Source organism: Corticium candelabrum, chromosome 10, assembly GCF_963422355.1.
Source record: "Corticium candelabrum chromosome 10, ooCorCand1.1, whole genome shotgun sequence".
Lineage (NCBI taxonomy): Eukaryota > Metazoa > Porifera > Homoscleromorpha > Homosclerophorida > Plakinidae > Corticium > Corticium candelabrum.
In genome coordinates this window covers 6,057,770-6,070,269 of record NC_085094.1, presented here as the reverse complement: position 1 = coordinate 6,070,269, position 12,500 = coordinate 6,057,770, and the positions used below count along the sequence as shown (strand labels likewise).

The 12,500-nt window shown below is 43.0% G+C and overlaps 2 protein-coding genes across 2 annotated transcripts in view; one reads left to right on the top strand and one right to left on the bottom strand.

Moving 5' to 3' along the window:
* Nucleotides 1-3,917, bottom strand: part of LOC134185747 (insulin-like growth factor 1 receptor) — a 12,927-nt gene extending 9,010 nt beyond the window's left edge. Inside the window, exons 1-2 of the mRNA XM_062653615.1 lie at nucleotides 3,787-3,917; nucleotides 3,627-3,726 (exon numbers count right to left, since the gene is read on the bottom strand). Of these exons, the coding sequence (XP_062509599.1) occupies nucleotides 3,627-3,726; nucleotides 3,787-3,807 (121 nt within the window). The 5' untranslated portion in view covers nucleotides 3,808-3,917. The remainder of the gene's footprint in view (nucleotides 1-3,626; nucleotides 3,727-3,786) is intronic.
* A 7,184-nt stretch (nucleotides 3,918-11,101) lies between these two features.
* Nucleotides 11,102-12,500, top strand: part of LOC134185335 (uncharacterized) — a 2,835-nt gene continuing 1,436 nt past the window's right edge. Inside the window, exon 1 of the mRNA XM_062653117.1 lies at nucleotides 11,102-12,500. This exon is cut by the window's right edge and continues 1,436 nt beyond it. Coding sequence (XP_062509101.1) covers nucleotides 11,102-12,500 — 1,399 coding nt within the window.

The following is a 12,500-nucleotide window of genomic DNA, read 5'->3' as shown; positions in this document are numbered from 1 at the left end:
TAGTGTAGTGTACTGTAGTGTAGTGTACTGTAGTGTAATGTACTGTAGTGTAGTGTAGTGTACTGTAGTGTAGTGTACTGTAGTGTAGTGTAGTGTAGTGTAGTGTAGTGTAGTGTACTGTAGTGTAGTGTACTGTAGTGTAGTGTACTGTAGTGTAGTGTAGTGTACTGTAGTGTAGTGTACTGTAGTGTAGTGTACTGTACTGTAGTGTACTGTAGTGTAGTGTACTGTAGTGTAGTGTACTGTACTTTAGTGTACTGTACTGTAGTGTAGTGTAGTGTACTGTACTGTAGTGTACTGTACTGTAGTGTAGTGTACTGTACTGTAGTGTAGTGTACTGTAGTGTACTGTAACGTACTGTAGTGTACTGTACTGTAGTGTACTGTACCGTACTGTAGTGTACTGTACTGTAGTGTACTGTACTGTAGTGTAATGTACTGTCCTATACTGTACTGTACTGTACTGTACTGTACTGTACTGTACTGTACTGTACTGTACTGTACTGTACTGTACTGTACTGTACTGTCCTATACTGTACTGTACTGCACTGTACTGTACTGTACTGTAGTGTACTGTCCTATACTGTACTGTACTGTAGTGTAGTGTACTGTCCTATACTGTACTGTACCGTACTGTACTGTACTGTAGTGTACTGTACTGTAGTGTAATGTACTGTCCTATACTGTACTGTACTGTACTGTACTGTACTGTACTGTACTGTACTGTACTGTACTGTACTGTACTGTACTGTACTGTACTGTCCTATACTGTACTGTACTGCACTGTACTGTACTGTACTGTAGTGTACTGTCCTATACTGTACTGTACTGTAGTGTAGTGTACTGTCCTATACTGTACTGTACCGTACTGTACTGTACTGTAGTGTACTGTACTGTAGTGTAATGTACTGTCCTATACTGTACTGTACTGTACTGTACTGTACTGTACTGTAGTGTACTGTCCTATACTGTACTGTACTGTAGTGTAGTGTACTGTCCTATACTGTACTGTACTGTACTGTACTGTACTGTAGTGTAGTGTACTGTAGTGTAGTGTAGTGTACTGTAGTGTAGTGTACTGTAGTGTAGTGTACTGTAGTGTAGTGTAGTGTACTGTCCTATACTGTACTGTACTGTACTGTACTGTACTGTACTGTACTGTACTGTACTGTACTGTACTGTAGTGTAGTGTAGTGTAGTGTAGTGTACTGTAGTGTAGTGTAGTGTAGTGTACTGTAGTGTACTGTAGTGTAGTGTAGTGTAGTGTACTGTAGTGTACTGTAGTGTACTGTACTGTACACGTTCGGAGAGAGGCTGTTTTGTACAAGCCTGGCTTTGTGCATTGTTACCTTCACTAAGTAATATAGTTTCAGTAGCAGGGTTGTCCCCAGCATACAAAAGGCACGGCGCTCCACCGTGCCTTGGCTCCTGCTTGATACAGGCCCGCCCTGCTTTACTGAGTAGGCAGTGGCTACTCTAGAGTCCGTTCACACATTTTGCGCAGTGTGGGAAAATTTCTAGATCTCGGGATTCCGAGCACGTACAAGCATGTACGAAAGCAGGTGGAGACAACTGATAAATAGAGATGGGGTAGCTAAAATGATTATTTAACCCAAAAACTGACAAGTTCCGCATTGTGACGTGTAAAGCGCCGTCCTAGACCCAACTCATTTTGACATAAGCAGATAAGCTGAATGTTTAATTGCATTCTTTTAGAGTCACCATACACTGATTTAATTAGCTGTCTCCTAACAGTTGTTCTTTGAGTCTACTGTTCTCTATTGGAGCTATGAAGACAACAAACTTTGTATTTAAAATTTACAAAGTTGTTTGAGGCAAGCAACTAATTCTTTACATATTATTTTAGTTCTTTGCCTAGAGGGCCTGGGATGTTTGGTGTGATGATAAGACCAATTAGGGGGACGACTGCCATATGGCATGAACTTGATTGTAATACAAGTACTCAAAAAGCAACAGTGGTTGTCATGCACCGCCCACAATTGCGTCTGGTAGCAACTGCAGTTTCCCCTCTAGCATCACTAAACGTTTCTAATTTGGGGTGTAGCTACTGCAGAATATTAGACGGCTTTAGAGAACTAACAATAAACAGGTTAACAATAGAAATACGTGGGGAAGACTTGTCAGAACTGTGACAAGATTCTCCATAGAGACCGAAAAAAATGATAGCATGTGGGGAAATCTAGCATGTGGGGAATCTAGCAAGTAAACAAATGAGAGTCAGCTGCCACATATTGTACTATACATATACATAGTGGCGTGCACAATGTGAGAACAGCTAATTGTTTGATTGAGTTTAAATTAATCAAATTGCAGCTTTGAACCTTCCAGCATAGCAAGCAAATCTTATGGATTCAATCACACTGGCTGCAAATAGTGGTCTGGTGAAGGTGACAATGACATGATGACGTCATTAAAATTGTACATTTTAAACAATTTGAATGCCGGTGTTACACACTCACTTAGGCATGCACTTTTGTCTACAATTCAGATTGCTAAAAAATACGATAATTATGGACGGTCCTTTACAGGAATCTACACTAGAGGACAATTTAGTTAGAATTTTTGATCTGAGTATATCATGCACATGCATGGCATGCGCTTGCCAGTATTTTGTACAAAAAACTGACCATCAAAGTGTAGCGGTAAAAAGACATACTGTTGTAAACTTTAAAAGGTGTTTCTTTTCCTCTAACGGGTAATGGCATCTGATTCCCGGTAGAAATTGTCCAAAATTTAAAACGTTGCAACAAATGAGAACAAAATACGTTTTAGGTTTGGTTCATATCAGTAGAACACTGTGTAAATAGACAGGTCTATATATACTATCTCTAAGACTGTCAAGCAAGTTTGATAGGGTTCTAGATTAAAATGCGGGCGCAAAAAAATTATGCGGGGGCGTGGTCACGAGAATTTCCGCCGCCCCTTACAAAAAATCCTGGAGACAACCCTGAGTAGTATGGAATTCTCAAACATCCCTTAGCTGTAATAAAAACTTTGGACTCCTATCTACCATTTCTGAGTGTGGCGCACTCTTACTGGAGCATGGCATGCTGTAGCGAGGACCATGCATCACCACACCTAAAGACTTCGGTTTTTTACATTTAAATATCATTCTGTTGCTGGGAAATAGCACAGCAAGCAGAGTTGCAAGGTTTTCAGCTGTTTGTCTGTGTGTCTGTCTATTGTGTGTCCATATGTCTGTCTGTCTATTGTGTGTCTGTCTGTCTGCCTGTCTGTCTGTCTATTTGTGTGTCCGTCTGTCTCTTTCTGTCTGTAATGCATAATTAATTAGTCCTCATTCGTGTCCAAAAAATTAGCATTATTGATACATATGAGGACACTTATTACACACACACACACACACACACACACACACACACACACACACACACACACACACACACACACACACACACACACACACACACACACACACACACACACACACACACACACACCACACACACACCACACACACACACACACACACACACACACACACACACACACACACACACACACACCACACACACACACACACACACACACACACACACACACACACACACACACACACACACACACACACACACACATACACATTACCTTTCACAAGAACACTGATAGACAAACTACCCTGCACATGTTCGCATCCTTCAAACCCGTTTTGCATCATCAAGTGACATGATGACTCCCCCTCGACATCCTACAACAACAACCCAATCTTACACATCAAACCAACACTCACCAACAAACACAAACACACGTTTCTCGCACATGCCACCATTACACACAACACAACGTCGACTTGTAGTATCCATAGTTGAATTCAATGTTGATGTTACCATCACCACATTGTCAGAGCTATTCGTTTCAATGCACCGCCAGCCTGCATGCTACATAACACAATTCACTATGTATCAAGTGCATGACTAACATACATTCATGATTGACTATACCACAACAGTGCCAGGTGGACACGCTGCAACGCACGTTCCATTGAAGTACAAATTTCGACACGCAAGGCAGTCACTAGCACTCGGACCGTGACACTTTGAGAGACACTCCGAATGACACGAGCAGTTTCCGTCCTCATCGACGGCGAAACATCCTTGAGGTAACACTAGACAACACACTTTATTAGAAAACTAAACAAATTTCAAATTCTAAACTTCGTTGGAAGGAGAGAGGTTGTGGGTGACACCCACATACAGAGCTACACATATACAGAGCTACTCCAATGTGACTACAACAAACATATTTCAGTGAATGTGGATGTGTGGACAACGTGAAGAGAAATCACCATCTGGTCATTCTTTTGTGAAGTAAATTTAAACAGAATTGCCCCTCACATCTAAATGTATTAGCCATCTGTCACAACTCAGCAGGTATAGATCTGATATCTAGCATCCTGCGGTCGGATATAAGATAGACTAGAAATAAATCACAAACCACTGGACTCCACACAATCCTCCTACACACCACAGTGTGTACTCATTCGGAATTAGCTAAGCATTCTGTTGGAACAACGCCCAGAGTGCTCCTAATTCCAAAAGAGCACAGAATATTTGGTTTTAAGATATGTATGTCCAACAAACCCTAATTGGTACCCACACACCTGTCACACAACAGTCAACATCATTTCTATTAGAAAACACAGTGACAGCAAGCAGAATAAACAGCAACTACTGATGTACTAATAGTAGTACTACATACACTACAGTGCTAATCTGGTCAACACACCCATCCTGATATTACCTTAAAGCAATTTGTTGTGTGTGTAGCTGGTGTCACCCAGGGGTCCTAGGTACCAGACTCTCTTCAGTCAAAATAGGTGTGTTGACATGGTGGGGCACTACTCCTTCATTTTGAGTTCATTTGGCTGGCAACTCTGTTGCCTAATTTAGCAACTGTGTTGCCTAATAAACGTAAGTGATGTTGTGTGATGGTAAGCTTATTGCCAATTAACATTGTGTTGGACTTGCCTGTTGTCCTTCCCTTGAAGAAACAAACGAGGGTGAGAAGTAGTGATGATGTCTATGGGTGCGTTCGAATACTAGTTCCAGTTCTAGAACTGGAACTGTCAGAACTGTCAGAACTGTTGGAACTCTTGCTAGCAAACGAACGCTTAGAACTGTCAGCAAGTTGAGCATGCGCAAAGCCTCATACTTCTGGTAAGCGTCAATACGAAGTAGCATGACGTTTCTACTCCACTTGTTGTAGTCTGTTCGGACATCATCAGTGCTTTCGCTTTCGATTTTTTGGAGCTGCTCGCGCCAAGAAGGTCACTGTAATCAGTCCCAAATGTCGTTCTTCTGGTGTTCGGCAAGCCGATGGTCGCCACAAGTGTTCATTATAGCAAACAAGAAGGTCCACAACGGCCTCAGCATCTGTACCCGTCATTTCACTTCGTCAACCTCCGGGAATTTTGCATTTAGGGCGTGACAGTTCCAACAATTCCAGCTCGCTAGGCAGAACTGCTAGAACTGTTCTGACAGTTCTAGAACTGTCAGAACTACCAATCGAACGCTATAGAACTTTTCCCCCCCTACAATTCCAGTTCTAGAACTAGTATTCGAACGCACCCTATACATATGTAGCTATGACGTACGCAAGTTTGTATGCCAAGAAAGTCTGTACATTAACCTACAGAGGAGACTACAAGTGAAAACCCTTACATTAGCAGTGAAGTCTTCATGCCTCATTAGATGAGAAGGTCAATCAAACGTATGTGATGTCATGTATACACTGTTTTCGTGCCCACTGGGTGTGCTTGCTGTCAAACTGCTATTTCCTTTCTAGCTATTTCTATGCATAGAAACTGAGGCAGCACACCTGCCACTGTCAACTTCAGTGCCTCTTTATCAATCTCTCTCTCTAAATTGTTTGTATACTGGCGACCTCATTCTTACCCTTTTGTGGTCTAAGTTTTTGTGGTCTGTACATTTGAGTTTGATCAACAAGTGACTAGAATGATATTATTGGGTGAGGTGGTAAGAGATATGATGCCTTTCAATTTGCAGGCAGATTATTGGGAGTGACTTTACTAACGTGCGGAGACTTTCTTAGAAATTAATATTTTTCTTGTTTCAGGAGCTTGGTCTTCTAGTCTGGTTGCTCGCTCAGTTACCTTTTACAACCACAACGACAGCATTGGCTCGTGTGTGTGTGTGTGTGTGTGTGTGTGTGTGTGTGTGTATGTGCGTGTGTGTGTGTGTGTGTGTGTGTGTGTGTGTGTGTGTGTGTGTGTGTGTGTGTGTGTGAATTAATGCAGTAGTCATGGTTAAACAAGCTACTTGAGACTGCCATCCCACACCAAGAGACCGAAACCTGAATTTTCACTCCATAAGGAAGCCTCCACCCTCTAAGTAATAACTTCACTCCCGTCACTCCCAGGAATAGCCTTGAAATCAAAAGGAGTGGCATTAATCTCTCTTATCACCTCATACAATGATATCAGACCAGTCACTCATTGATCAGACTTCAAACACAAACAAGTGTGATCACACCGAAACAGCCTTGATACAAGGACAAAAATAAGGCACACACACACACACACACACACACACACACACACACACACACACACACACACACACACACACACACACACACACAGACAGAGACACAGACACACACAGACAGAGACACACACAGACACACAGACACACACAGACACACAGACACACACACACACACACACACACACACACACACACACACACACACACATCCAGCGTCTCTTGCTCTATGGACGACCGTCCTTGATGTTGGTGTGAACACAGTTGAGTTTAGTAGGCAGGAAATTAAGCTACTTGTCTACCAATGTGAACCCTGCTGGTGTATAATGCTCTAAACTGCATGCTACATATTGAGTGTGAACAATGGTATAAACTGACTGCAAATGGTGTAAGTGTTGAGGTCACTAGCTGATTGGCAACTACAGAGAAAAACATCTAATCTCAAAATAGCACAAAAAGCAACAGCGTGATGCCTCACTTTGTAGGGATTACTTGAAGCCATTGTGACAGCAAAAAACATACTTCCTGGCAGTAAAGTGAGTAACATACCAAACTGTACTGTTACACTATCTAGTGACTGCTAAACTGCTATCCAGTGACACATGCAGATATCACTAATAGTGCAGCTGTTTTTCACTCTGTAGCTCAAATACTGCATGCATACCCTCACCATACATGCATGTACCTTAACACAGACTGCATGCATACCCCACCATACATGCATGTACCTTAACACAGACTGCATGCATACCCCGCCATATGCATGTGTATGTGTACATGCAGACATCATCAATACCTCTTGCCTTGCTCTAAGGGCAAAGGGCAAGAAAATACAACACCACAGTAGTAAACTATTTCCTTGTACTCTGCGTGTGACTATGAAACAAGACAGAATGCGTACAAATATTTATCACTAGACTTACAATTCTGGCAGGTGTTCTCCTTCCAGCAGGTGCCTTTGCATGAACCATTGCACCAACGAACTCCCTGAGCATTACTCTGTGACAAGCTCTCCCAATCCACTGTTTCTCCATACACTAAGTTAGGATTCTCCCACAACACTGTGCGGCCGCCGAGAACATGTGTCAATGACCACAAGCCTAGACCCCGGTGACCACCATTTCCATGTCTGAACGTGTACACTCCAATCTGTCCATCAGCAGTTCGATACTCGAGACTCCGTCTGATTACAGCTAAACGTGGAAAAATATTTCCCACCGTGGCTGCTTCACCTGACACAATCAGTGACCCTGTGATCTGCACGACGGACTCCAGAGCCGCCACCACAGTTTCCCTTTCACTTCCGTCTATCTCTACCGTTCCCTCAATGACACTACAATTCATAAACCGAAATGGCCACAGTTTCAAAACGCTCATCTTCACGTCCACGCCTCGACAAACTAACGAGAACACATACAGAGAAGAACGATTGATTAACAACAGCCGGCAATTTAACGGATTACAGCAACTGCATGCATGAAGATGTAGCTACAATGTAGCAGACCGGCGCGTTTTCTCTAGGCAACTCCTCATTACATGCACTTGATTAGGACAATGTTGCAGGTGTATCAACAATTGTAGCTACCGTTCTCTGTTGCGACAAATGTAGCAAACGCGCTACAAAGTAGCAAGACGCCTCGAGCCCACAACATCGTCCGAGACTTGACTGAGCAGTGAATGAGGCGGCGACGGTTGGCAGTCGTTAGGTATTGCTTACGTCACATCAACTCTGCGCGAGATGCAGCGCGAGATGTAACGATGAACCGGATGAACCTCATGGCGCGAAGAGCGGCACACATCACACGTCACGTTCTAACTTCCGGTTTTATTAACTACTTAACTACAGCACGTGCCTGGTACATTGCTTGCTACATTGCCTGCTACAGTGGCTACTACATTGCCTGCTAAATTGTTCTGACGATTTCTAGTGTACAAATGCAATTCATTGCCCACAAGTCTAGTTATATATCTTTGTGGCTTTGTCAGGAAATGTTTTGCCAAATACCCGGAAGTGAGAGAGACAAAGACCAGACACCAACACAAATATATCGAATGCAGTCAGTGAAATTCTATAGACAACGCAAAGTTATAGCCAGACGAGATTGACTTATCATAATTCCTCAAGTGCTTCCAACTCCCACTGTGTAAACTTTCTCTGTCTGAGTAAGTGAGACGTACACCATGCAACACCAAGACATACCAAAAACACTTGGAATGTTTTGCAATCTCCACTGCAAATCTAGTTGCTTGATTTTTAGATGACAAATCGATGAGTAGTCAGAATGTAATATTTTTCTGGTGCATTGACCACAAAGATGTGTGCATTTTTGTGTGGTGAACATACCAATGCGTATGGAAAGAGAAGGGAGTGTTTGTTTACAGGAGCAACAACAAGGCTAGACAAACAGAAGCCCTACAGTCGTTAGAGTGATTGCTAGGCACAGAATGGGATGAAGTTGTGGGAACTCTGGATGTCGGGCACATGATTGGAAGGGTGAGAAGGATGAGAATCATCGGAAATTACACGCACATGTACACACTCTCTCTCTCTCTTCCCCCCCCCCCCCCCCACACACACACACACACAATCCAATGCTGTCGTTGTGGTTGTAAAAAGGTAGCAACCCGACTAGAAGACCAAAAAGCTCCTGAAACAGGAAAAATTTCAATTTCTAAGAAAGTCTCCGCACTTTAGTAAAGTCACTCCCGGTAATCTGCCTGCAAATTGAAAGGCATCATATCTCTTACCACCTCACCCAATAATATCATTCCAGTCACTTGTTGATCAGACTCAAACTTACAGACCACAAAAACTTAGACCACAAAAACTTAGACCACGAAAGGGTAAGAATGAGGTCGCCAGTATACAAACAATTTAGAGAGAGAGATTGATAAAGAGGCACTGAAGTCGACAGTGGCAGGTGTGCTGCCTCAGTTTCTATGCATAGAAATAGCTAGAAAGGAAATAGCAATTTGACAGCAATTACACTCAGTGGGCACGAAAACAGTGTAAACATGACCTAGCATACACTTGATTGACCTTCTCATCTAATGAGGCATGAAGACTTCACTACTAATGTAAGGGTTTTTACTTGTAGTCTCCTCTGTAGGTTAATGTACAGACTTTCTTGGCATACAAACTTGCATAGGTCATAGCTACATATATATAGACATCATCACTACTTCTCACTCTCGTTTGTTTCTTCAAGGGAAGGACAACAGGCAAGTCCAACACAATGTTAATTGACAATAAGCTTACCATCACACAACATCACTTAGGTTTACTAGGCAACACAGTTGCTAAATTAGGAAACAGAGTTGCCAGCCAGAAAAATGAACTCAAAATGAAGGAGTAGTGGCCCACCATGTCAACACACCTATTTTGACTGAAGAGAGTCTGGTACCTAAGACTCCTGGGTGACACCAGCGACATAAACAACAATTTCTTTAAGGTAATATCACAATGGGTGTGTTGACCAGATTAGCACTACTTTGTAGTGTCTGTAGTGCTACTATTAGGACATCAGTAGTTGCTGTTTATTCTGCTTTATTTTCTACCAGATGTTGTTTGTCGGAAGTGCGCCGGAAGAACAGATTTTTAGTCTCAGACCATTCCCCGCCTACATCCGCCAGTGAGAAATTAAATTTGTGTGTGTGTGTGTGTGTGTGTGTGTGTGTGTGTGTGTGTGCGTGTGTGTGTGTGTGTGTGTGTGCGTGCGTGTGTGTGTGTGTGTGTGTGTGTGTGTGTGTGTGTGTGTGTGTGTGTGTGTGTGTGTGTGTGTCACTGTGTGTGTGTGTGTGTGTGTGTGTGTGTGTGTGTGTGTGTGTGTGTGTGTGTGTGTGTGTGTGTGTGTGTGTGTGTGTGTTAATTAATCGAGTACAGTACCTGAGTATGTAATTTGGTTGATTTCAATTACTGATTTAGAGTTGTGAATAGAAATTGTGTAATCGTTGATGTCAACGTTGTTTCTCAGTGTTTGTTTGTTTCTCTTCCTGTTTGACTCTTGTGGTGACCTCTTCTGGGTTTTGACGTCTCGGTTGGCTTCAGCATCTGGCCATGGGATCTCTTTGGCTTCATCACATGATCAGGTATTTCTTAATCATTCTTGTTCGTTTGCAGTGTGTTTGGTCTAGATTGTGTACTTTTATTTTTTATTTGTACTTTTGTTACTGGTCTTGCAGTGATGTAGTGTCATGCAGACAGACAGACAGACTGACAGACAGACAAACTGACAGACAGGCAGGCAGACAGACAGGTACGGTCAGGTTTCAAAGAGTGAATACGCCACGTGTACGCCACGTGATGAGAGCGTGGCTGTTGGTGAGTCTTCGTCTGAACCTGTCATTCTGTCCGTCCAGGAAGCTGACGTTGGATTCAATCCTACACAGAACAGTGACGTTAGGGTTGGTGAGCATGTTCATACTCCTCGTGATAACGAATCGTCCGGATGGCAGTTTATACGGGACATTTCTATCGATGACATCGTGTCTTCTATCCCTCCAAAAACTGTTCAATCTATCAATCCTGCTGTCCGTTCTCTATTCCAGGAATGTTGTGCTATGACATTTAAAAAGGTAGAAGAGGATCCAATGGATGAAGCCGCTTGGAAGCTTCTGTTTCTGCTGCCTCGTATGTTGCTCTCTCCTGTGAGTCTACCCAGGGGAGGAAAGTCCAACACATACCAACTAAAAGCTATTTTTCGTAAATTTCTCGCGTTTCAGTGGGATCAGTTGGTTCAGTTGAGCAAACCTTCAGAATCTCGTTCATCTTCAAATTCAAGTCACTCTCAGGACTCTCTCACGAAGCAAGCTGCCTTGAGACTTGTGAAATGTGGCGAATTATCACGAGCAGCTCGCGTTTTGACTAGCTCTGGTCTAGCCCCGATAACGGATGACACAATTTCACGGCTATCTACAAAGCATCCATCTCGATTCATTGATGTAGATTTTCACTCACAAGAAGACCCACACAGCATCAACATCACATCTTCCCAAGTATCAGCAGCAGTTTTGTCGTCTCCCAGAGGCTCAAGCCCTGGGCCTTCTGGCTGGAGATATGAACATCTGCGAGCACTACTACCGAATGCAGCTACTGTGAGGGGCCTCGGTTATGTGTGTTCTCTGATTGCCAAGGGCACACTGCCTGCAGTTGCAGTAAGACTCTTGACGGCAGCTCGTCTTATAGCATTGCCCAAGCCAAACGGTGATGTTCGTCCTGTAGCTATAGGAGAATGCCTGAGGAGACTGACTGCGCGCACTATTTGCAGCCTAAAGAGGAATGAATTTTCTGAATTTTTCTCTCCAGTCCAATATGGGGTGGCCACTGCGGGTGGGTCAGAGTTGCTGGTGCATCAAATCCAACTATTACTTGAGAGCAACGAGGATTGGGTAGTGTTAAAAACGGATGTCAGGAATGCCTTTAATTCAATCAACAGGAATCACATGATCAACCAAGTATTTGCATCTTTTCCGGACATAGCATTTCATGTGTTTAAGATGTATTCAGGTTTTGGTGATCTGATTGTGTCAAAAGGCTCCTCTACTGTAAAAATATCGTCACAAGAAGGAGTTCATCAAGGAGATCCTTTGGGACCTGTGTTATTTTCCATTGCAATACATCCTCTTCTATTGAAGTTACAGTCTAATCAAGCAGGGATCATGGTATTGGCTTACCTGGATGATATATTTCTTCTTGGTCCACCAAATGAAGCAATGGTGGCCTTTGAGAATCTGAGGTCTGATTTCTCCAGTATTGGTTTAGAAATATCAAGCAGCAAGTGTGAGGTCTTTTCGTCATCCTCAGGCATCAAACTTCTCGGAGATCAAATTTCATCTATTCCGACTACATCCACGGGAACTACAATCCTTGGGGTTCCTATTGGCTGCCCATCATTTATTCAGTCCCACTGTTCATCATTTGCTGACTCTGGAAACCTTTTGTGTGACCAACTGGTCGAGC